This window comes from Armigeres subalbatus, chromosome 2, assembly GCF_024139115.2.
Source record: "Armigeres subalbatus isolate Guangzhou_Male chromosome 2, GZ_Asu_2, whole genome shotgun sequence".
NCBI lineage: Eukaryota > Metazoa > Arthropoda > Insecta > Diptera > Culicidae > Armigeres > Armigeres subalbatus.
In genome coordinates, this window is record NC_085140.1 from 176305321 (window position 1) to 176332539 (window position 27219).

General features: G+C 41.3%; 1 protein-coding gene across 4 annotated transcripts in view; it reads left to right on the forward strand.

The window, feature by feature from the left end:
* The window catches only part of LOC134211256 (transient receptor potential cation channel trpm), a 371958-nt gene that overhangs the window by 318551 nt on the left and 26188 nt on the right, over positions 1-27219 (forward strand). For all 4 annotated transcript variants that reach the window (XM_062687969.1, XM_062687968.1, XM_062687966.1 and 1 more), the window contains 4 exons: positions 15174-15330; positions 15404-15551; positions 15606-16640; positions 16698-16850. In XM_062687969.1, the coding sequence (XP_062543953.1) occupies positions 15174-15330; positions 15404-15551; positions 15606-16640; positions 16698-16850 (1493 nt within the window). The remainder of the gene's footprint in view (positions 1-15173; positions 15331-15403; positions 15552-15605; positions 16641-16697; positions 16851-27219) is intronic.

Consider the following 27219-nt stretch of genomic DNA (forward strand, 5'->3'; position numbering starts at 1 on the left):
TTATTAACTAGATTACAGTACAGAAGAGTAATTCTATACTCTGTTGCGGTTGGCTAAGTATTGAATTTCAATAACGGAGACCTAAAATTGTAAGTAGATAATACCAGCTAAAACAGTTTGAATTGCAATGAGAATAAAATTTATGTTTATAGCTTTAAGCTGATCACTACAGCATCACGCGAGTTTTCTGCTAGAAGACCTCCGGAATATTTCCCCGCAACAGATCTTAAAGAATTTTAGTCAATTTGACTATCGATTAAATGCCGAATGTAAGACAAACCCGATCACGGACGAGGGTACAGCAGGAAAATGCTAACCTCACTCCGACGAATGTTGATCGGATGTCCAGTAAATCATCGGAAGATGATTTTATCCCCTCTATAGTCGATGAGGGTGAAGGTGAGTCGCATGATTGTGCTGTTTGCGATCGAGCAAACAATTCCGAACGGTACATGGTTTAGTGTTACCAGACGTACTCTTTTAAGAGTACATGTACTCTTTTTGAGGGAGAAAAATTACGTACTCTTCTTTTTCGGATAGAAAGGATATATGTACTCTTTTTAAATATTGTAAGTACCAATTTGATTTTCAAACTTAAAATTGCAAAGTGAATCAATTTTCCTTAGTTTGAACAAATAAAGTACGCTAAGAGTGTGTATGTCACTATTTGAATTGAACGAATTTATTATTTTCATGACATTTAATTTATTCAACTGTTTCTGGACACGCCGAAATTTAAGATAGGTCGGGAATTTCGAACATTATTTAATCGTTCGTTCGTATATCACAGACTGCGTCCATTCAAGTTTTTAAAGCTATTCCTCAGATATCAGACGGTTTCAAACTCCCTGTTTCCTATGAAGATTCAATTTGCCCAATAAATTCGAAAATATTAGATAGGTTCATTAGTTTTTATTCTATAAATTGTCGTTTTACTCCTTCATTCTCATTTAGGAGAAAATTGTTTCAAATATTCTGTGATTATTATTCAAATTTTCATAACAAAAATATGTTGAAAATAATTAATTTCGACTCAAATCCCGAACATGACTCATATTTCAAGCACTGGCTTTTTAGCGTTCTAGAATTCAAAATTCCATGTGTTTTTCGTGGAAAGAACTACGCGAATAATGATGAAATGGACAGTTGTTTGAAATAGTAGTCATGTTCGGGATTTAAGTCAAAACAGTACAATATCAAATTTAAATTGTAAACTAAAAAAATAATCATGGGTTGTACTCTTTTGTACTCTATTTTCACTTTTTGTAAATGTACTCTTTTTAGTCAAACCGGATCTGGTAACACTAACATGGTTCAATGCCAAAGCTGTAACCGTTGGCACCACTTTACCTGTGCTAATGTCAACACGGCCACGGTACGATCTTCCAGCTTTGTATGGGTGCTGTGCAAACCGGGGGGGCTCGAGAACCAGCATCAAGTCTAATCAGTGGAGTTTCAAGCACATCTAGTACTCGCAAGAATATATGAATATATCGTGAGCTGCAGCGTCTAGAAGAGGAGAAAAAGTTACAAGACGATTTGGAAAAGGAGCGGATTGAGAAAGAGAGGGCTTTGAACGAGAGGGAACTTCGTGAGAAGCTAGAGCGTGGTAGGCAGTTTATCGCTCGAAAACATGATCTTCTGAATCAGCTGGAGAATAAAGAAGGAAAGAGTGTACGCAGTATGCGGAACAGTCAACGAAGTGCACTACGAACGGAGGATTGGGTAAGGCAGACGGAATCAGCGGATTGTGAGTTTTCCGTCCAGGGAGCCGCTGAGCAGGCGCCTGTGTCAACGTCTGTGAATGCTAATCACCACGAAGGAGCATGTCTAGAAATCCCGCAGGAAGCAGTACATCCTTCTTCAACGCCAGTGAAGGTTATTTCATCCGTGGTTTCATTACCAATCTGTCAGAAAGGGATAGCGCTGGGATCAGAGGTGATATCGATCCCACGGACCTTGGGAAGCATCACAATCGATGATGAATCAGACGAGACTCCGTCGTCGGCGCCGTCGGTGGGGATGTGCGTGGTCATGGAGAAAAGAAAATTACGCCAGATTTACCGCTCGTGGATCTTCAGCCATACGCAGATTTACTAAAGGTTGAAGAATTAACGTCGCTTGGTCCAACGACGGACGCAAGATCAAACGTAAATCGATTTGGTGCCCACTGTTACAAACGTTGGAGTGTGGAAACTGGTGCGCTCCGGAAGCAGAATGTTTTACAACTGCAAAAGCGAACTGAATCAGAGCGGGAGACCATTCAAGATCTATTGGCGAAACATTAGTTGGACAACGATACTAGACGCAAGCGGGAGATAGATCTAGTGAACCGGATTAAGTGTTTGCAGCTGCAACACACGGGAGAATTGAGATCGGTTCGTGAATCAGGAACAGTGTTGCGAGCTCAACTTGAACAGATGGATCGGGAGCGACGAAGTTTCAAAGAACAGGTTGAGACACTCTCGAGGCAACTCGTTGAAGAAAAGGGACAAAGATGTACTTCAGAAACAGATCTGCGAAACAAGCTAGAGCAACGGAACCGCGAATGCAAAGCGCTTCAGCTACAAATAGCGGAACTGGAAAGCGAAATTCAGGGCCTACGGACAGTGGAGCTGCAGCAGCTGTCTCAAATAGAAGCGAGTCGTCAGCGCGAAAATGACGTCATTCGTCAGCGGACTGAAATAGAAAAGGAATACTGGGAGTTGCACGAACAAGTACAACAAATCATTAATCGGTACGAAGATCTATCCGCAGGTAACAGTTCTTCCCCTCCGTTACCTCCTCCACCGGCGTCATGGTTAGAATCTTCTAATTCAACTAACATGGGAAGTTCCAATCACTGCGACATAAACTTTCCCTTGCCTCCTCCTCCTCCACCGTTCTCGGCTGCAGGCATGACAGGTAGTTTTCCGCAGTTGTCTACACAGGCTATAGGCTTTGATTTTGCAAACGGTCAAGTTGGTCCATCTCCTCAACAACTAGCTGCTAGACAGGTGGTCATTAAGGAGTTGCCAAATTTCTCGGGTGATCCAATCGATTGGCCGCTTTTCATTAGCAGCTTTCAACATTCAACAAATGCTTGCGGATACACTAACGCAGAAAACCTTCTGCGTTTGCAGCGTAGTTTGAAAGGGAGTGCAAAGAATGCCGTAAGCAGCTTTTTACTTCATCCGTCGACAGTACCTCAAGTCATGTCCACTCTACAGCAGTTGTTCGGCCGCCCGGAGCAAATCGTCAACAATATGATCGCATAGGTTCGGGCAACCCCTCCTCCAAAGCCCGATCGGATGGATACTCTAGTCAGCTTTGGATTGGTAGTACAAAATTTGTGCGGACACCTAAGAGCAGTTGGGCTTGAACAACACCTGTCAAACCCGATCCTACTCCAGGAGCTTGTTGAAAAGCTGCCAGCCACGGTGAAGTTCAGCTGGGCTCTCTACCAGGAACAAGTTCCGGTGGTGGATCTGAATGTGTTCAGTGCATATATGGCAAGAATATCTTCTGCCGCGAGCGGTGTTACACCACTTTCTAACATCCATCTGAAGGAAGAGCGAAACCGACAGAAGGAGAGATTGTTCGTCAATGCACATACGTCGACTAGACACAGAGAGAATCGTCTGGAAGAAACGGAGAAGTCTAAAACTCATGCCGGAATGCATAAAGTAAGGGATGGTGGTTTGAGCAATGCCAAATCATGTGCTATCTGCCGTGTCGAGGATCACCAAATAGGAAATTGTACGTCATTCAAGGGGCTAGATTTGGATGGCCGATGGAAAGCGGTAAAAGTGAATAAACTTTGTGCTCGGTGCCTTACATCACATACGAGGTGGCCATGCAAGGGAGAGGTGTGCGGGATAAATGATTGTCTGAAACTTCATCACCGTTTGCTGCATTTTGAGCCACCTGAAACGTCTAAAACAACGAATGCGGAGGTTGCTGTTCATCGTCAGTTATCATCATCCACACTATTTAGAATTCTTCCTGTCACACTATTCGGACCAAAGGGACAAACTCGATACTTACGCATTCTTCTACGACGGATCATCGGTAACGCTCGTGGAGTGTTCAGTTGCAGATGCCCTCGGAGTAAGCGGACCACTGGAATCATTGAGAATCGAGTGCACTGGAGGGATTAACAAGACATTTGTCGAGGCTCAAGTCGTAACAATGGATATATCTGGAACAGAAGGAAGCAAGCGGTACAAAGCATCAGAAGTATACATAGTTGAAAACCTTGGTTTGCTGCGCCAGACTACTGACTACGCCGAGCTTACATCATGATATACCCATCTTAGTAAACTTTCCGTAAAAAGATTCATGTCGGCTGTTCCGCAAATATTGATCGGATAGAGCAATACTCACTTGCTTGCTAACTTGAAGCGGAGAGAAGGGAAATGGAACGAGCCTTTTGCAACGGAGACAAGAATCGGATAGGCGGTGTGCGGCAGCCTCCAAAAACCACTAACGGGAACGTTGCACAAACAGTTTTACATGCTTGCGGAACCAGCTATTGTGGACCTTCATGAGTACGTCCGCCAATTTTTCGACGCCGACAGTTTGGGCGTGGCCATTGTGCCAAATGTGAAAGGCGTAGACGAGCAGCGTGCTTACAATATTTTGGAGGCAACAACGCGCCGGACGAACAGAGAAAAGTACGAAACGGGATTGCTCTGGAAACATGACTACGTTGAACTCCCGAACAGTCGACCGATGGCCGAACGACGCCAGAGCTTTATGACAGCGTTCGCCGGCAAATTTCCGAATTTAAGTCCAAAGGTTACATACACGTAGCATCTGAAGAAGAAATCAAATCATTTGATCTGAGGCGTATGTGGTTCTTGCCAATTGGCGTCGTTATTAATGACAAGAAGCCAGGAAAAGTTAGAATTATCTGGGACGCAGTGGCGAAAGTGGACGGCGTGTCGTTGAATTCTATGCTGCTCAAAGGTCCGGATCTCCTAACGCCATTATTGTCGGTACTGTTTCCTTACCGAGAACGCCAAGTGGCAGTTTCAGCGGATATTAAAGAAATGTTCCTTCAAATTTCAATCCGCGAAAAAGACCGCAGTGCTCTACTGTTCCCGTACCGAGATTCCCCAGATCTACCGATGAGTATCATGGTATCCGACGTGGCGATCTTCGGAGCAGCATGTTCCCCAGCGCACTCTCAGTATATAAAGAACATGAACGCGACAGAGCAAGAAGCGGAGCTTCCACGTGGAGCAGCGGCAGTGAAGAAGCGTCATTATGTGGATGATTATGTTGATAGTTTCGATACGGCGGAAGAAGCGTTTGAAGTGGCGAAGGAAGTGATCGAAGTGCACAGGAGAGCAGGCTTCTTTATACGCAACTAGATGTCAAGTGACAGAAGCTTTCTAGCGAAGTTGGGCGAGACACAGACAAGTCAGTTGAAAGCAATGCTGCCGGAGAATGAAATTGAACTGGAAAGAGTATTGGGGATGGCGTGGATGCAAGAAGAAGATATTTTCATGTTTTCGTTACAGCTCTGTGAGAAAACGCGTCATCTCATCGACGATTCCGCGATTCCAACCTAAAGAGAAATGCTGCGAACGGTGATGAGCATATACCACCCTTTGGGACTGGCAGCGTCGTTCATTGTCCACGGTAAAATCCTGATCCAAGAAGTGTGGCGAGCTGACACGGATTGGGACAACAAAATTCCAGATGAAATCGCCGAACGCTGGGTGACATAGATAGGGGTGCTGAAAAAAATTGATGGTCTTCGTATTCCTCGGTGCTATTTTCCAGGTTACGAACCGGAAAAAAATGTCGTCGGTACCGTCAGTTCGTCGTCTTTAAAGTTGACGAAATACTAAACCTGTCAAGTATTGATGAATGGCATTGGATTTCTACAAAGGTCAACGTAGCAGATGAAGCCACCAAATGGGGGAATGGTCCTTCGTGCAACGTAAATAGTCGTTGGTTTCTGGGGCCAGAATTTCTCTATGACAACAACATAAACTGTGCAATGATCCAAAAAGAAGATACAGACAGAAGTAATGAGGAGCTGAGGGAAGCGTATGTATGCAGCCATCTAGTCATACAACCATTCGTAGATACCGACAGATTTTCACGATTTGAAAGATTACTACGCTCTGTGGCATACGTTCATCATTTCGTGGATAGCTTGCGCACTTCTAGGAATTGTGAGTCTATGGGAACTATTGGAGTAACCAGTGAGGAAATCAAGAAAGCGGAGAGAACGTTGTGGTCGATTGCACAGTCTGAAGCGTTTCCAGATGAAGTCGCGATCCTGAAGCAGAATGTGAAACGGAGTAGTACACACCAGAAGCAAGTCGGAACATGTAGTAACATTTACAAGCAGTCCCCATTCGCGGACGAATTCGGGGTGTTGCGGGAAGGTAGTAGAGCTTCTGAAGCACGGATTCTAGCCTACGACACGAAATTCCCCATAATTATGCCCAGAAAACATAGAGTGACGGAACTGCTGTTGGACTATTACCATCGGAAGTACGGCCATGCCAATGACGAAACCGTAGTCAACGAGGTACGGCAGAAATTTCACGTGCCGCGGCTGCGTGTCGAGGTTCGTTTGATCCGGAAACGCTGCATGTGGTGCCGCGTATATAAGGCCGCCCCAGTTACTCCGAAAATGGGACCTCTTCCAGCGATAAGAATGGAACCGTGTGTTCGCCCGTTTACCTACGTGGGCATAGACCTTTCCGGTCCCTATTTGGTAAAAGTGCGAAGGAGCGTGGCCAAACGATGGGTATGCTTATTTACTTGTCTAACGATAAGGGCTATACACCTTGAGGTGGTCGCCAGTTTGACCACCGATGCGTGCAAGAAAGCGATCAGATGGTTTATAGCACGACGGGGCTCACCACAGGAAATATACTCCGACAATGGCACAAATTTTGTCGGAGCAAGCCGGGAGCTACATGATGAAATCAAACGGATTCACACCGAATTGGGGAGTGTATTCACAAACGTCAACACCCAATGGCGCTTCAATCCCCCTTCCGCTCCACACATGGGAGGGTGCTGGGAGAGGATGGTTCGCGCCGTGAAAGCTGCATTGGAGTCCGTCCCGATAATGCGGAAGCTTGATGACGAATCATTCACAACGGTATTGGCTGAAGCGGAAAGCATGGTCAATTCCAGACCATTAACATTTATCCCTCTGGAGACCGCTGACCAAGAATCTTTGACTCCAAATCATTTTTTGTTGATGAGCTCGGACGGGGTTCGAGAACCAGAGAAGTTTCCAAAAGATGTGGGTATGGCGTTAAGAAGCAGTTGGAATATGGTGAAACACACGCTAGACAACTTCTGGCGCCGGTGGGTCGTAGAATACCTGCCAACTATCATCAGACGGACAAAGTGGTTCAGAGAAGTATCAACGCTTAAGGTAGGAGATCTGGTGCTAGTGGTTGATGAAAACGTGAGGAATCGGTGGTTAAGAGGTCGAGTAGTCCGAACGTTTGCAGGAAAAGATGGAGTAACACGCCGTGCCGAAGTGCAGACATCGACTGGAGTTTTGAAGAGATCTGCTACGAAGCTGGCTGTGCTGGACGTGTTAGGATCTGGTGACGTTCAACCAAGGTTCGAGACGACACGGGGTGGAGGAAGTTCACCGCAACAGCCCTGCGTATCAGCTATTCCCACTGCAATCCAACCTCGTCAATCTAACGATTTAGAACAGTCGAATGCCAGATATGATGTGTATGAAGATGGTAGGAGATTATATAGGTATAAGTAAAATAAGATCTGATTTGTTTTGATTGGAAAAATTGGAAACTATATTTGAAAGGTAAAATGAATTAAAACTTAGCGTAAATAATATTAAAAAGATCTTAATAACTAGATTACAGTACAGAAGAGTAATTCTATACTCTGTTGCGGTTGGCTAAGTATTGAATTTCAATAACGGAGACCTAAAATTGTAAGTAGATAATACCAGCTAAAACAGCTTGAATTGCAATGAGAATAAAATTTATGTTTATAGCTTTAAGCTGATCACTACAGCATCACGCGAGTTTTCTGCTAGAAGACCTCCGGAATATTTCCCCGCAACAGTTATTATTGATATTATTTTATTCAGTTTAAGGCCGGAGCGTTCTGTGCAGTACATAACAGTCAGCTCCATACAGCTCGGAGCTTATGTCGGACTAATCTTCACCACAGTAGGGCCAATCTTCAAAAAGACGGTCAAAAGTCGCTTTTTCAAAGTGATCCAAATTACATTCTTGAGTCACGGCTTGTTGTAGAATACTTGACTGACCAACATTTGAAAAGGGCCTAACAACAAAATTTATTCCTTCTGATTCTTCGTCTACACCCAACACAATTTTTGGTGAAATTCATTGTATTAACCCGTAAAATCCCAGGACAAACTTTTAATTTTGAAAACCATGTATCTCGCAGTTCCTAGAGCCCCTGTGAATGCTTCACCAGTCAAAAAAGTCCATCGTAGATTTTCTAGAGTTTTCAAATTATTCGGAAGTTGAGGTCAGGTCAACTACGCCTGGCATCAAACCGATAGCAACCCAGCGTGTCCATATAAGTCCTTAGAGCCCTTGTGAATGCTTCACCATTTAAATAAGTCCATCGCAGATGTTCTAGGGTCTCCAAATTGTCCGAGAGTAGAGAACTGTTGATCTACCAGGTCAACTACGCCTGGCATCAAACCGATAGCAACCCAGCGTGGCCATAAGAGTCCTTAGAGTCCTTGTGAATGCTTCACTATTCAAATAAGTCCATAAGGTTGCTATCAGTTTGATACCAGGCGTAGTTGACCTGGAAGACCAATTGAACTCAGCTCTCGAACAATTTAGAGACCGTAGAACATTTACATTTGGTTTATTTGAATGGTGAAGCATTCACAAGAGCTCTAAGGACTTAAATGGACACGCTGGGTTGCTAGCGGTTTGATGTCAGGCGTAGTTGACCTGGTAGATCAATTGAACTCAACTTCCAGACAATTTGGAGACCCTACAACATCTGTATGCTGTATGCATGACCAGTACGTTCCAAAAATAATAATAAAAGAACCAAAACATCCTGCATGGTCGATCACGTTGCTGAAAAGAAAAGAAAAGCTGAAAAGAAATCGAGAAAACGACGGGCACTGCAAGTATTTTCTAAGCATAGAAATTCCAACAACAAACGACGCTATACAGTAGCCAACAACAGATACAAACGACTAAACAAACGGCTTTACTATGCGTACCAAACAGATATCCAGAATAAGCTGAAGTCTTCTGGCGGCATGTGAACGAACAGCGAAAAGAGAAGGGACTTCCATCAACTATGACCAACAGTGTTTTGAATGCTTCTACGGTTGAAGCTATCGCAGAATTATTCCGCTCGCACTTTTGTAGTGTTTTCACTGATGAACGCCTATCCAGTGATGACATTTTTCAAGCCGCTTCCAGCATTTTTCAGTATCCAGCATTTGTTAACAACGGTTACAATTCAGGAGGTTGAATCGACTGGCAGAAACCTAAAAATCTCAACGAATCCTGGCCCCGATGGAATTTCTTCCATTGTACTACATAACCTCCGTCTCATTACCACTTGTAACAATATTCAACCTATCACTCCGCAATGGTATTTTCCCTGATATCTGGAAGGAATTCTATGTTTTTCCAATCTTCAAGAAAGGGAACAGAAGAGTAGTTTCTCTCTATCGTTTAATCGCATCTTTAAGCGTGGCGTCGAAATTATTTGAGAAGTTAATTCTGGATTACATGACATTCAATTGCAGCAGCTACATTTCTGAGCATCAACACGGTTTTACTTCCAACAGATCAACGGATACGAAGCTGATATATTATACTTCCTCGATTGTTCGCGAGCAGGGATTGAACTTATCATTTCATTATCATTTAGTATTCAGCCAATAACTCATTCCAGAGGCGGAATTCCGAAAAATGTTGTATGGCGGACTTCTAGGGCTGATTCCCCTCTACAACTTTGTCGAAGGGTACATTGCTCTATGTCCAATATTCACCGCGGGGAACGCCAGTATCATTTAATATACTAAATGATACTAACACTTATTATCATTTAGTATATTGAGTGTTCCTAGCGCCTCACGCTGTCAATATCAGACATAGAGCAATGTACCCATAGACAAAGTTGTAGAAGGGAATCAGCGCTAGAAGTCCGCCATACAACACTTTTCGGAATTCCACCTCTGGAATGCGCTATTGGCTGAATACTAAATGATAATAAAATGATAAGTTCAATCCCTGTTCGCGAGATGGAAAACGGTTATCAGACGGATGCCATCTATACTGATTTATTTGCAACTTTTGATCAAATCAATCACCAGATTGTAGCAGCAAAGCTGGCATGTCTCGGTTTTAACGGAGATTTTCTCAAATGGATTGAATCATATTTGACCAAACGCTGTATATTGGTAAAAATCTGTAATCAATGCTCGTCTACATTTAAAGTCACTTCAGAGGTTCCATAAGGCAGTCATCTTAGGTCGTTCATATTTCTACTGTACCTCAACGACGTAAACTGTGTTCTAAGCTGTTGCAAGCTATCATTCGCAGATGATTTTAAATTGTATTTCACCATATTATATGCTGCCGATGTAATGTTCCTACAAAACCAACTAAACATTTTTGATGGCTGAAGCGAAACAAACAAAATGGTGCTCAATCGTCCGGTAATGGCTTTTACACGCAAACATCAACCTGTTCTTTAAGACTATCATCTGAAAGGTGTAATACTGAAGCGAGAGTCCGTTATTAAAGACTTGGGTATTCTGTTGGATTCTAAATTAACGTTCAAGGATCACATTTCATACGTAACATCGAAATCATCGGCTCAATTAGGTTTCATCTTCCGTGTGGCTAAAGTATTTAGTGACGTATATTACCCGAAAGCTCTGTACTGTTCCTTAGTCCGCTCTATACTTGAACACGGCTCGATTGTGTGGTCTCCGTTCCACTAGAATGCCATTCAAAGAGTTGAAACTGTGCAGAAAAAGTTCATTAGGTTTGCGCTTAGATTTTTGCATTGGAGCAATCCAGGAAATCTCCTTCGATATGAAGATCGATGAACGCATCGAATCGACTCTGCTGCTATACTAGAATAGATTAGCAATTAGCATCGATATTAGAAGGCGAATTACGAGAAATGCTAAATTCCTTCGGTTACCTATCATGAGAGCAAACTACGGATTTAATTCACCTGTCAATAGTACGTGTCGCGTTATTATTTGGTGTTACAGTGTTTTTTTTTTCTTTGTCTGTCATATAGAGCTCGGACCTAGTTGATCCAGTTACAGTGTTTTTGATTTTAATTTGACCAAAGCTAGTATTAAAAATTATTTTATTGTCGCGGGATTGTGATTAGTTAATTAGTGTATGTTTCCTTGTCATAAGACGAGTTAATACAATCCCATTGAATTCCACCACTTAATTGTATCTTGACAGATACGTATTTCGACCTCAACAGTAAGGCCGTCTTCAGTGTCTCGTACTTGACTCGACTTCGACTTGACTCTGTTGACTGTTGAGGTCGGAATACGTATCTGTCAAGATACAATTAAGTGGTGGAGTTCAATGGGATTGTATTAACTCGTCTTATGACAAGTGAACACATTCCACTAAAAAGCTCAAAATAATTTTCTTATCAAGATAGTGTATGTTTGTTGCTTTCAAAAATTTTAATTTTATACATGGTTTTTCAGATAGTTCTGTCATTAGGAAACTGTATTCTATTTATAGAAAAGATGAGAAGGTTTGCGCCCATTTGAGAGAGAGTGGAATGGTTCATTTGAAAGATGGTTTTTAAATGTTACAGCTTTCATATGAACAAAAACAGTTATGTTTACATTCAACATTTAACCAACGTTTAAAAAGGGCGTAATAGTCAAAATGTTTTCCTTCTGATTCCTTGTCTACACTCAAAATAATCTACACATTAATGGTACGTGAAAAATCACGTAGGCACTAAATTTTACTCTCACCACTCATTTTACCTGATATCTATAAAAAGTAAAAATTGGCACATGAATCTTGACTGAAAACTTTTTAAATTAAACCAAAATAAACGGTATGATTTACGTGAATTTCACATTAGTGAGCATAAGCTGAGAACCTTACCCAGCTTGATGTTTAGCTGTCAAAATAATTCAACACGTCAGTCATTGCTGAATAAAAATTTATTGTTATAATTCTAATTATCGGGAATTCATAGTTCCTAAGGTATGTATTGTAGAAATAAGTGACCATATTATCCATGTGGCGGAAGCATATATTCATTTACGTTCTCAAAATACGTTGCAGATAACCATCGGAGTAATATGGATGGACATGTTCCAGCTTTGTTGCAGCTCCAGCTCAACAAATGCAAAAATTAGGCTGCCATGTGTGAACACTGTTATATGCTTGCCCTCGTCCTTCCCGCATCTTGTGCATATTCACAAAATCATCCTAAATACCACATGTTTCCAAAATGTCGTTTAATTTCTTTTGCCTTCTCATCCGGTGGCCAAATTGTACTTTCCTAATGCTTAATTCCTATATGAAGTATTATAAATTAAATAAATATATACATTTCATGAATAAACGATTCAGATGTTTCTGTTTTTTTTTTCTATTGAAAAATAAAAACAAAACAAATTTTAGTTATTCATGTTCCTTATGAAACCCATTAAAAAGGTCACGTAGCCTTCATGTGGTATACAAGTGACACCCGATTGAGTGGAACTGAGTTCCTCCACTATTGAATCACTTATCTCTTACGTGAAAATTGCTGTGGAAAATAACCACGTAGGTTTTCACGTAGATATGATGTGAAGATTATTTTGCGTGTACATATTTTATTTTAATTTTTCATTTTATTTTTATTTTATTTTGAGAGGAGGAAATAGCTCTTTTTGAGTTGAACATACATCAAAGTGCAAATTACTTTACTTCACCAAATTCACTTCTAACTTTGATTGTCTTGTTTTGAATTGATCCCACTGTGCGTCGCCAACCACTCAGGTTGCGGTGGGTCCAAAAAGTGCCTTCCACCTGATCGATTCACTTTGCACGCTGCGCACCTCGCTTTCTTGTTCCCGTCGGATCGCTATCGAGAACCTAAATATTCCAAAGGGTTATTGTCCGACATTCTGACTATGTGTTCGGCCCACCCCAGTCTTCAGATTTTCGCTGTGAACTTTGGATGATTCTCCCAACAGCTGTTGCAGCTCGTGGTTCATTCGCCTCCTCTATATATCGTCTTCTATCTGCACTCCACGCAACACTTTCCTCTCCAAAACACAAAGTGCGTGTTGGTCCTTCCCGATCATCATCCTGGTCTCGTGTCCGTAAAGGACTGGAGGTGTATAGAGCGTTTTGTAGATATGTATACAGTTCGGTACGACGGCATATGACATCTTAAAAAAAGCTCAAGCTTCTCCTCTGATGGAAGTGTCACTTGTAGCCGCCGAATGTTTGGCCGTGGCGTTCGATTTTGCCACGTGTTGGACACCATCGAGTGTTTTGAACGCAGGCACACTGCAACGAGGTAGTGGTCGGATTCAATATTTACATTGCGTCAAGTTGTAGAAGAATATACCGTCGATTAGAACGTGGTTGATTTGGTCTTCCGTTTCTTGGTGAAGTGATATCCATGTGGCCTTGTGGATATTCTAGCCGGGGAAGAAAATGTATGATTTTTGATAAAACATTTCGCTAGATTTTGCCATTAGTATGGGGAAAATTCTACATATAAGTAAAATTAACTTATTTTAAATCAGTCTGTACAATGCTATTTGAACACAAAGTAAATGAATGTAACAAATCATTTACACACAAACAAGCACATATGGGCCCATAACAACATGTATAAGACCCTATTTCATTTCGGGTTGTCACAAAACTCATTATCCCCTTCAAAGCGTGACACCGTTTGAGCATAAGCCTAACGGCTAGTGTTTGTATATCTTTGCGATTTGTGGGTATCGCAGTCGTGAAAGAAAAATACTCCCCAGAGATATTCTGACCTAGCTTGACGGAAAAAGCCAAGCAACAAGTAACAAATCGTAGGCAGTTAATCTAAATCACAGTATAATGAACCAGGATACATTCCACAGTTGGTCCCCCGCTTCCCTTCCGGCCTTGGACCACAATCCACCTTGAGGCGCAATCTTTCCTTTGAGCTTTAATACGTATCGTTTTCCATTCCATTGTGCCTTTGCATGGAGGTTACAGGGCTAAGAAAGCACAAAGTATATATAAGACAGTATCGGCAAATGAGAGGATAATTGGATGCGTGCGAGCGTGTAGTGGGAACGAACTGCTTGCTTTCACGGTTGGTTTGTTGTCACTCTACTTTGCTTTCCTAACAAGGACTTTTGGGATGGAGGATAATGGCGAATTGATAGATTGTTTGGCATGGGTAAGCCATTTCTAAACAGTGGCTGTTCGTTCGGTGGAGTTGATGAAAGGAAATGACTGTGTGAATATTGTAGATAGACAGTAGTTAATATTGATGTTGGATGATGAGAAAGTTGTACCCGTGTGCTATCCTTCTATAATATTCAAATTATTCCAATCTATCATAAACCAAGACATAACGCATGACGTTTTGGCATCATTACTGAACTGTCCTACCTTTCCTGTAGCAATAGATTGCTATCATAGATATTGTCTCAAGCTGGCTTCTTGATTGGTTGTTGTTTAACTTTAAACAAGCAGGAGAAACGCTTCACTTTTCTTCTCAAGCTTCCATGTTCATCCTAAGTCAACACAAATGCACCAATTTTGTCAGTTAAAAACTAAATTCGAGTTAAAAATTTAATACGAAAAATTTGGGGGATAAATTGCTTCGAATCCCTTTGTATTTTATAAGAAAACGATGAAAATGGAAGCGATGCGATGAACAATTGAAAATGTCTCCTTAGAGATTATTGGAACAAAAAAACATTGTGCCCCTAAATAAATTATTCAAAGAACACAGACAAATGGACATAACCGTCCACGACCGTTGTTGGCGCTCTCGTCGCTTCGGTCGTAGTTTGACGTTTGCTCGTTATTTCCAACTGGACGCGATCTATACTTCCATGTCGACAAATGTGGCATGGTCTATGTTTGTTTGTCAGTGCAAATAGTGTGATAAAACGGCTTGTAATGGTCACAATCTTACAATTGCTTTTTCTCCCCCTCCCTTTCTAGTTACGCACTCGAGCACACCCGTAGTATGCTTGGTAATCGAGGGTGGCACAAACACAATCAGAGCTGTGCTAGAATACGTTACCGATAGTCCCCCGGTGCCGGTAGTGGTTTGTGATGGTTCCGGCAGGGCTGCCGATCTGATCGCATTTGTACATAAGTAACTATCGAAGTCTTCCGCAAGTCTGCAAGTCAGCTTTTTGATTTTTACCTTTCTTCCAACGCTTCCATAGATACGCCTCCGATACGGGTGAACAGGTTGTGTTAGAATCGATGCACGAATACCTCTTGGGTACGATACAGAAGACTTTCGAGGTTGGTCCAGAGCAGGCCGAACAGCTTTATCAGGAATTGATTTTGTGCACTAAAAATAAGAATCTGGTAGGTCTAGCGTGATTTAAAAATAACCCGAAATCTAACTCATTCATCTCTCAGATAACAGTCTTTAGGATACAGGATCGACCCGAGGGAAATGCTCCGGAACTGGACCAAACGATATTAACTGCACTTTTTAAATCCCAGCACTTGAGTCCTCCGGAGCAATTGAGCCTAGCGTTGACCTGGAACCGTGTGGATATCGCCCGGACGGAGATTTTCGTGTACGGTCAGGAATGGCCGCACGGTGCGCTAGACGAAGCAATGATGCAGGCATTAGAGCACGATCGGATAGATTTCGTCAAGCTATTACTGGAAAATGGAGTTTCCATGCGAAAGTTCCTCACAATTCCGAGGCTGGAGGAGTTGTACAACACAAAGCATGGACCGGCAAACACCTTGGGTTACATTCTGAGGGACGTTCGGCCGCACATACCGAAAGGCTACGTTTATACTTTGCATGATATAGGATTAGTGATCAATAAGCTGATGGGAGGTGCCTACCGGTCTTACTACACTCGACGGAAATTTCGGCCAATCTACGCAAAAGTGATGAACAGTTACGTGAACACTCACCGGAAGCCATCGACGTTTGCGAGAACCGCAGGAATTAACTCGATGAGCCTTGTCACGGGATTGTTGCCAGTGACCTCCGATATGGCCTTATTCGAATTTCCTTTCAACGAGTTACTAATTTGGGCTGTTCTCACCAAACGTCAGCAGATGGCACTGTTGATGTGGACACACGGCGAAGAAGCCTTGGCCAAATCATTGGTAGCATGCAAACTGTACAAGGCAATGGCACATGAAGCCGCTGATGACGATTTGGATACGGAAATCTACGAAGAGCTACGAAGCTATGCAAAGGAATTCGAGGTCAAAGGATTGAAGTTGTTGGATTTCTGCTATCGTCAGGATGGTGAACGAGCACAACGATTGCTGACGTGCGAATTACAGTCATGGTCTAGTCAAAGCTGCCTTTCACTCGCTGTGGCAGCCAATCATCGAGCAATTCTTGCCCATCCGTGCAGTCAGATCATCCTGGCCGATCTTTGGATGGGTGGATTGCGAACGAGGAAAAACACTAACCTAAAGGTATCTGAGCAATTGTGATTACGAATGATTAAATTTCAAGCATATTTCTTCTCTCAGGTTATTTTGGGTCTCTTAGTTCCCCCTTTCGTCAAGAAGCTGGACTTCAAATCGAAGGAAGAACTGCAGCAGATGCCTCAAACGGAAGAAGAGCATCTGGAAAATCAATGTCTAGACTTCGAAGACAATGGCAAACATAATCCAGACGCAGAGGTAAGAAATGACATCGACAATTTAATTTGTCTCTTCACAGAAAATAATGATTTACGAAAAAAAAACTTAATTCAAATCTCTTCTCTTTTTAATCCTCGTAATGTATATCTCTTGGAACAACGTTCTCGAAACTTAAATTACTAACCTAAACCGAAACCACACCACTTCCACTTTCGATCTTGATGTTTTTGAATAACATTCTTGCACACTCAAACGCATTACCAAACCATCTGTACACTATCTTTGCTCTCAATACTGTTTGTATTAACTGCGTTTCATGAAATCTTGACGATACAAATTCTACATCCCACACTCATTAGAATGCTCTCGAAAAACCTACTCAGAATGCAAAACCTGTTGGCGAACTTAACTCGACGCCGACCGCGCAGGTATTGAATTGATTCTCAACCAACAATTTAATAAAGTTTTCACCAACATTTTCGAACCACTGTTTACCAGTTGTTCCTTTTAACTACTGAACTTCTTGCTTGTTAGTTACTTCTTTGTGTATGCGCTTCTCATCACTGTTTCCTGCATATGTACATTCATTTCCACTATTTTCACTATGCAGCTTGTTGTTGTTTTATTTATGCGGACTGTTTAGCTTACCGTTTCCAATCAATGTCTGTACACGCTTTTTTATTGCAAAAATAAACACATTTTTCTATGTATTTCAAAATCTGATTGGCAGTTCATTTTTTTGCAAATGGATCGAGAAGAACAAAAAGGCTTTTGTTGATGGAAGGATCGCTGCAACTTTTTTGTTTCCTTTTTAATAAAACGGTTATTATCATTTACCACATACTTATTATTAAATTAAAGATTACTGGCACACCCTCAGAAAAATGTTAAGAGTTTTCAACTACCTCGGGCAACCTAGTGCCAAAGAGAACTCGGATCTGTGGATCCGATTCGCCAGTTGACTAAGTCCTATTACATCAGGATGTATTTTGGGGTATAAGTACGTTAGGAATAAGGACGCTAGGCATAAGTACGTTTGGCATAATGGACGCTAGGCATTACGGACGTTAGGCATAATGTACGTTAGGCATAATGGACGTTAGGTATAATGGACGTTAGGCATAAAATGACCCAAAGAACATCCCATCCCACGACAACGGACCAGATCTTTACTGTACGGCAAATCCTTCAAAAATGCCGTGAATACCAGGTCCCAACGCACCATCTGTTCGTTGATTTCAAGGCGGCATACGACAGTATAGACCGCGTAGAGCTATGGAAAATTATGGACGAGAACAGCTTCCCTGGAAAGCTCACCAGACTGATCAAAGCAACGGTGGATGGTGTGCAAAACTGTGTGAAGATCTCGGGTGAACACTCCAGTTCGTTCGAATCGCGCCGGGGACTAAGACAAGGTGATGGACTTTCGTGCCTGTTGTTCAACATTGCGCTAGAAGGTGTCATGCGGAGAGCCGGGTGTAACAGCCGGGGTACGATTTTCAACAGATCCAGTCAATTTATTTGCTTCGCGGATGACATGGACATTGTCGGCCGAACATTTGCAAAGGTGGCAGAACTGTACACCCGCCTGAAACGTGAAGCAACAAAAGTTGGACTGGTGGTGAATGCGTCAAAGACAAAGTACATGCTTGTGGGTGGAACCGAGCGCGACAGGGTCCGCCTGGGAAGCAGTGTTACGATAGACGGGGATACCTTCGAGGTGGTCGAGGAATTCGTCTACCTCGGATCCTTGCTAACGGCTGACAACAACGTTAGTCGTGAAATACGAAGGCGCATCATCTGTGGAAGTCGGGCCTACTACGGGCTCCAGAAGAAACTGCGGTCGAAAAAGATTCGCCACCGCACCAAATGTGTCATGTACAAGACGTTAATAAGACCGGTAGTCCTCTACGGACATGAAACATGGACAATGCTCGAGGAGGACTTGCAAGCACTCGGAGTATTCGAGAGACGGGTGCTTAGGACCATCTTTGGCGGTGTACAAGAAGACGGTGTGTGGCGGCGAAGAATGAACCATGAGCTCGCCCAGCTCTACGGCGAACCCAGTATCCAGAAGGTAGCTAAAGCCGGAAGGGTACGATGGGCAGGGCATGTTGCAAGAATGCCGGACAGCAACCCTGCAAAGATGGTGTTCGCTTCCGATCCGGCAGGTACGAGACGACGTGGAGCGCAGCGAGCGAGATGGGCAGACCAGGTGCAGAACGACTTGGCGAGCGTGGGGCGTATTCGAGGATGGAGAGATGCGGCCTCGAACCGTGTATTGTGGCGTCAAATTGTTGATTCAGTGTTATCTGTATAGATGTAGACTAAATAAATGAAATGAACATCCCATGACATAAATAAGGCAGAATTATGCCAAACATACATTATGCCTAACGTACATTATGCCTAACGTCCGTTATGCCTAACATCTATTATGCCTAACGTACTTATGCCTAGCGTCCTTATGCCTAACGTACTTATGCCTAACGTCGTGGACCCGTATTTTGGTGGTTCAGAGACCTTCTTATGATGCTCCTAGCTCCTAGAATCACCGCCATTTGGATGCTATGGACGTCATGGAGGTCACTCTTCTAAGGATCTGAGGTTCATTTCCAGTTCAATAACTCCCAACGATCTCAGAAGAAATTTCGGCCGGACGATACGGGGAAATATCGTATATTATATTGCGTTAATCGTCGTAGGAACCAATAGAACCCACGAAAGCAACGTCCATTTGCTAGAATTCCACTATGGGGAGGACCGTTCGACCGAATGAGATTTTGACTGAAGGCCACTAGGCCGAAAGTTATTTGGCCGAACAACGAATAAGACGTTTTGTAGAATAGGAAATTTGGCCGAAAAGGTCATACGGATGAATAGGACATTTAGCCAAATAGGTCATCTGACCGAATAGGACATTTGGTCGAAAAAAACATTTGGCCGAATAGGACATTTGGTCGAAAAAAACATTTGGCCGAATAGGACATTTTGCCGAATATGATATGTGGTTGAATAGGACAATTGGCCTGAATAGTACATTTGGCCGAATAGGTCATTTGGCCGAATAAGACATTTGGCCGAATATGTCATTTGGCCTAATAAGACATTTGGCCGAATAGACCATTTGGCCGATTAGAACATTTGGTCGAATAGGTCATTTGGAAAGTGAGAAATGAGGTGTGAAAAGTTAGACTTCTCACTTCTCACTTCTCATTTTTCACAGTGAGAAATGAGAAATGAAGAAAGCAAAGCGCAAAGTGCAAAAGTTAGACATCTCACTTCTCACTCCTCATTTTTCACTTCTCACTTCTCACTGTAAAAAGTGAGAAGCGGGAAGCGAGTAGTGAGACGTCTCTCTTCCCACTTTGCAGTATTCACTTTTTACAGTGAGAAGTGAGAAATGTGGAGTGAGAAGTAAGGCGTCTCGCTTTTTACTCCTCACTTTTTACTTCTCACTGTGAAAAGTGAGTATTGCGAAGTGAGAAGTGAGACGTTGCACTACTCACATTTCACAGTGAGAAATGAGATATGAGAAGTGAGAAGTAAGTGCCTACTGTAAAAAGTGAGAAGTGAGTAGTGAGACGTCTAACTTCTTTCTTCGCACTACTCACTTATCACAGTGAGGAGTGAAAAATGAGGAGTGAGAAGTGAGACGTCTTTTTTCTCACTCCTCATTTCTCACTTCTTTCTGTGAAAAGTGAGAAGTGAGAAGTAACGTTCACTTCTCGTGATTCCAGTACAGCTTTGCGATTCTATGTTCCAGTATCAGGCTAGGTACATACTTGAAGTAGGCGATAGACTAATCAATCAAGTAGGGTTTTAAAGCAAGCTGTTGGTGCACAATCTTAGCGACTAAGATAGGCTGTCAGCCAGGACACGGTATGCTCGATCATCTCTTCTATAGAATTGCACTTCTTGCAGCGGTTCTTCACGTTTTCTTGCTGATAGCTCTTCGTCGCAATTTCGCAATTACTCGGTCCTATATAGCTACTATGAACTCTTCGACGCTGATGGAATTGCATCCCTTAATCCTTCTTCCTCAACAATGCGATCATATCGTCGACATTTTTTATGTCACAATTCAGCTGATAGTATTCCCACACTAGATGCAGGGCACTGAATCCGTGGTCAGCTTCACAACGCGATAGATTTCGTCGCGGTTCTACACAGCAAAAAAAAAATTGTAATATCACATCAGATTTGATGCACATCATCGCCGTCGTAAATCGCATGTATTATTACATCTGTTTTGTGTAACAATAAGTGACGTAATTGGCATTTTGTGGCCAAAATAAAACTGTGTAAAACGTAATATGTTCGACGTAATGACAAAAACGACGTAATAACCAGCCAGCAGAAACCTTGCTTTCGGCAGCTGGGTTAGGGGTGTTCGGGAATTTTCTTTCATGCTTCTAAAATACAATTCTAAAAAATGTTAAATTTTATTTCTCATAATTTTGCACGTAAATATACAAAGTGATAACAAATTATTGATTTTCCTTATAATTTGCAGCATTTTGACATTGACACAACGAGTTTTTGTAAACAGTGGGAAAAAATGGCAATGCTTTGTTTTCTAAGGTTTTTATTATAAGATTTTCAGTTTTACAGGTTTTATGTTTTGGTTTAGGATTTTAACATTTTTGGATTTTTAGTGGACCTTTGTGCGGATAAAAATATTGTCGCCATGGCATGATAGATCAGAGATCTTCCAAACATTCCTTCCGAACTTTTTCCATGAGTTACTCCGCAAGTGCTCCAAAAACTGCCTCGGAAATTCCTCCGCTAATTACTTCAGGAATTCCTCAAGGAGTTTCTTTAGAAATTCCTCCAGGAGTTCATCCAGAAATTCATTTATACAAGAGTTACTTCGAAGAATCTGGTTGGAGTTTCTTCGAAAATACCTCCCGATATTCGTGCTAACTCATTAATCCGGAGTTCCATTTGAAAATTTCTCAAAAACTTCCAATGGAAAGTCCACCAGGATTTTGGAAATTCCTCAAAGAGTTCTTCCGGAAGTTTCTTCAGAAACTACTTCTAAAATTCATCCGTATCCGTACCTACGGGAATTCCTTCAGAAGTTCTCTTCAAGTTTTTTTTTCGGAAATTCCTCCAGGAGTTCCACCAGAAGGTCCTCTAAGAATTATTACAGGAGTTCCTCCTGAAAATCTTCCAGGAGTTTCTCCGGAAGTTGCTTCAGAAACTTTTTCCGACATACTTCATCAAGTACCTCCAGAAATTCCTCCAGATGTTCTTTTGAAAATTCCTCCAGAAGTTCATTTGACAATTCCTCCTGGACTTCCTCCTGAAATTCATCCAGGAGATCCTCCAAGAAGTTCTTTAGAAGCTCCCACGGAAATTTCTCTCAAAAACTCCTTCGGAATTTCGTTAAGGAGTTCTTCCACAATTCGTCCAGGAGTTCCTTTAGAAATTCCTCCAAAAATACCTCTAAGAATTACTGCGAAAATTCTTTTAGTAGCTTCTACGGAAATTCCTTCAGGAGTTCCTTCGGAAATTCATCCAAGAATTATCCACGAGTTTCTCTGGAAATTTCAGCAGGAACTCGCCCGGAAATTCCTTCAGGAATTTCTCCAGAAATTCCTCCAGCAGTTCTTTCGGATATTCCTCCAAAAATACATGCAGAAGTTCTTCATTATTTCTTCCGGAAATTCCGGCAGGAGATCTTCCAGAAAGTCCTTCAAGAGTTTCTCCCGGATATCCTTCTGAAAATCTTCCAAGAGTTTCTTCGGAAATTCCTCAGGAAGTGACTTCAGAACATTCTTCCGAAATACCTCGGCGAGTACTTCCAGGGATTCCTCCAGAAGTTTCTTGGGAAATTCTTCCAAGCATTCTTCCATTATTTCCTCCAGGAGTTCCTAAGAAAATTCTTCCAGGAGCTCATTCGACAATTACCCCTAGACTTAATCCCGAAATTCCTCCAAAAAATCCTCCGAAAAGTTCTTCAGAAGTTCCTACGGAGATTTCTTTAAAAACTCATTTGGAATTTCCTTAAGGTGTTCTTTCACAATTCCTCCAAGAGGTCCTTCAGAATTTCTTTCAAAAATACCTCTAAGAATTACTTCGAAAATTCCTTTAGTAGCTTCTACGGAAATTCTTCAAGAGTTCCTTCGGAAATTTCTCGAAGAATCATCCACCAGGATGGAACGGCAGGAACTCCCCCGGAAATTCATTCTGGAATTTCTCCAGAAATTCCTCCAGCAGTTCTTTCTGGTATTCCTCTAGAAATACCTGCAGAAGTTCTTCCGGAAATTCTTATTTTTTCCGGAAATTCCGCCAGGAGTTCCTCCAGAAGGTTCTTTAAGAATTATTCCAGGAGTTCCTCCTAAAAATCTTCCAGGAGTTTCTTCGGAAACGAGTTTCTCCAGAATTTGCTCCAGAAACTTTTTCCGATATACCTCGGCAACTACCTCCAGGAACTCCTGATGATTCTTTGGACATTTCTCCAGAAGTTCCTTCGAAAATTCCTCCAGGAGTTCATTTGACAAATCTTCTTATATACGGAAATTTCTTCAGGAGTTCCTTTGAAAATTCATCTAAGAATAATCCACGAGTTTCTCCGCAAAATTTCGGCAGGAACTCCCCCGATTCTTCAGGAATTTTTCCAGAAATTCTTCCAGCAGCTCTTTTGGATATTCCTCCAGAAATACCTGCAAAAGTTCCTCCGGAAACTCTTCAATATTTCTTCCGGAAATTCCGCCAGGAGTTCCTCCAGAAGGTCTTTTAAGAGTTATTCTAGGAGTTCCTCTTGAAAATCTTTCAGGAGCTTCTTCTGAAGGGGTTCCTTCGGAAATAGTTCCAGTAGCCTACTCCGAAAATTGCTTCAGTAGCTTCTACGAAAATTCCTTCAAAAATTCCTCCAAGAATTATGTGCGATTTTCGCCGGAAAATTTTGTAGGAACTGCCCCGAAAATTCCGTCAGGAATTCCTCCAGAAATTCCTCTAGGAGCTCTTATGGAGAAAAATACACGCAGAAGTTCTTCCGGAAACTCTTAAAGAGAATATTCCGGAAATTCATCTAGTTCATCCTGAAGGTACTTCGAGAGTTATTCCTTGCGTTCCTCCTGAAAATCTTCTAAGAGTTTTTTCGGAAATTCCTCAACGAGTTCCTTCGGAAGTGACTTCAGAACCTTCTTCCGAAATAGCTCGACAGGTACTTCCAGGAATTCCTCATGAAGTTTCCTCGGAAATTCCTCCAGCCGTTTTTTTTAGGAAATTCTTCCAAGAATTCTTCCATTAATTTCTCCAGGAGTTCCTTAGACAATTCCTCCAGGAGTTTATTCGACCATTCCCCCTAGACTTTATCCCGAAATTCCTCCAAGAATTCCTCAGAAAAGTTTTTCAGAAGTTCCTAAAGAAATTTGTTTAAAAACTCCTTCGGAATTTCCTTAAAAAGTTTTTCCACCATTCTTCCTCTTCCTTCCACCATTTTTCCCACCATGAGTTCCTTCAAAAATTCCTCTAAAAATTACTTCGAAAATTCTTTCAGTAGCTTCTACGGAAATTCCTTCAAGAGTTCCTTCGGAAATTTCTCCAAGAATTATCCACGAGTTTCGCCAAAAAATTAGACAGGAACTCCCCCGGAAATTCCATCAGGAATTTTTCCAAAAACTCCTCCAGGAGCTCTTTTGGATAATCCTCCATAAATACCTGCAGAAGTTCTTCCGGAAACTCTTCAAGAGATCCTCCAGGAGTTCTTCCAGAAGGTCCCTCAAGAATTATTATTGGAGTTCCTCCTGAAAATCTTCCAAGAGTTACACCGGAAGTTACTTCTGAACCTTCTTACGAAATACTTCGGCGAGTAGTTCCAGGAATCCTTCCAGGAATTTTTCCTCCAGGAGTTCTTACGGAATTTCCTCCAGAAGTTCCTTAGAAAATTCCATTTACCTATACCTTCGAAAATTCTTCCATAGATACCTCCAGGAGTACCTCCGAAAAGTCCTCCAGCAGCTTCTTCAGAAAATCCCACAATTTCTCCAGAAAAGTCCCACAGGTATTCCTCTAATATTTTATCCGGAAATTCTTCCGGGAGTTACTCCAGAAATTTCACCAGGAGATCCTTCAAAAATTCAAAAATTCTTCCAAATGTTAATCCGAAAATTTCTCCAGGCGTTCCTTCGAAAATTCCTGAACAATTTCTTTCTGGAATACATCAAAAGATCCTCCAGAAAAATCGTACACAAATTCCTCCATAAGTTCGTCGGGAAGGTTCGTAAAGAGTTCCTCTAGGAATTCATCCAAATATTCCTCCAGAAATACCTTCATGAGTTCTTCCGAAAGTTCCTGTAGGAGTTTCAGCAGAAATTCCACCAGGTTTTCCTCCGGAAGTTCTCCAGATATTCCTTCGGACATTTCACCAGGAATTCTTCCGAAAATCTATCAAAGAGTTTTTTTCGGAAAGTCATCCAAGTTTTCCTCCGAAAATTCCACCTGAAATTTCTTTAGAAAATCCTTCAAGAACTCCCCATGAAATTCTCCACAAAATCTTTTAGCAACTCCTCCGGAAATTTCTCCAGAGGTGTTCCTTCGTAAATTTTTCTAGAAGTTCTTCAAGAAATCAAATAGCTGAAGTTCTCCAGAAGGTCAAGATTTTAAAATTTTAAGATATTAAGATTTTACGATTTTAAGATTTTAAGATTTTAAGATTTTAAGATTTTAGGATTTTAGGATTTTAAAATTTTAAGATTTTAAGATTTTAAGATTTTAAGATTTTAAGATTTTAAGATTTTAAGATTTTAAGATTTTAAGATTTTAAGATTTTAAGATTTTAAGATTTTAAGATTTTAAGATTTTAAGATTTTAAGATTTTAAGATTTTAAGATTTTAAGATTTTAAGATTTTAAGATTTTAAGATTTTAAGATTTTAAGATTTTAAGATTTTAAGATTTTAAGATTTTAAGATTTTAAGATTTTAAGATTTTAAGATTTTAAGATTTTAAGATTTTAAGATTTTAAGATTTTAAGATTTTAAGATTTTAAGATTTTAAGATTTTAAGATTTTAAGATTTTAAGATTTTAGGATTTTAAGATTTTAAGATTTTAAGATTTTAAGATTTTAAGATTTTAAGATTTTATGAGTTCGAGATTTTAAGATTTCATGATTCCGATATATCCAGTTACATACGTCATTTTAATCTTCGATGTTGCAACCATATGATGCTGGTCCGGTCGTGACTGCATTGTTCGTCTTCCCGCAAGTCACCGGATGTTTGCATTGCTTCGCAACTACTTCCGTTTGTCTCAGTCCACTGATTGCTCTTGTACGGGATAGTAGGGGGGACCATGAACCCGGCAATTTGTGTCGTACCTGCAACAAATAATTAATAAATGATTCATCAACTGTTCAGTACTGATCAAGGTTTATATTTTAGTTGATGAAGAATTATAACTTACCTGTGCGGTTTCATTTTTCCTGCTTCATCCGTTCAAAATAGTTTTTTGTTGAGGTAAGGTTATAAGGGTGCACGATCTCGATAGCTTGGCTCTGCAGGAAAGACTGACGTTTGGTTGCAGAGAGACCGGTTACTGGGTCGATTATCCGAGGACGATTTTGAATCTGATGTTAAAATCCTCACAATTAGTCGTCAGGCGATAGGAAAAATCATCTTTCAGTAACTTACCTGCACAAATCCATTTTCCAATGCCGGCTCCTTGTGGGTATAAACGAATGATGCAGCTCCATAGCATTCTTTCGACATTTCCCTCTCTGAAAAATGATAGGATAAATTGCACCGGCTGGGTACAAACAAATCATACAAAACTTACCCATTAACAGATTTTCTCACAATTCCAGGTCTCGGAAACACTGTTATCACATTTTAATCACTTCATAACGACTTAATTTAGTATTTAAAAAGCAATTAAACTAATATTATTTGAATTATAATTGTATTCCGATGCGAACAGAATGAAGTGAAAACTGGACTGATTGACTGCCGGCTTTGTTGACATTTACAGCATGCATTATGAAGCGATATCACTGATGGTAGCGGTAATATTACGCTGATTTCGCGATTTTCACCTATTTGGCAGGTAATTTAACGTTGGATCGACGTAACTGAGAAATAAACTTTCTCAATTGAATGTTGCGACGAGGAATTTAATAAAGCGTCAATATTGCACAATATTACGTAAAATACGTTATTACGTCGGATTTTCATGTACGTTTTACGAAAATACGTCGCAGCATATTAATATATTTTTTGCTGTGTAGCTCTCCACGAAGTATCTTCGCAACTGCTGGATCTTCGAAACCCATAGTGCATATCGGTAACACCTGTTTCTCCTACTGCACGTAGCGCGGGATGACTCCATCAATGGACGATTTTAGATGGCACATGCGGTGCTTGATGGAAGCCACTTGTACTGCTCGTTCTAACGCCTCCAA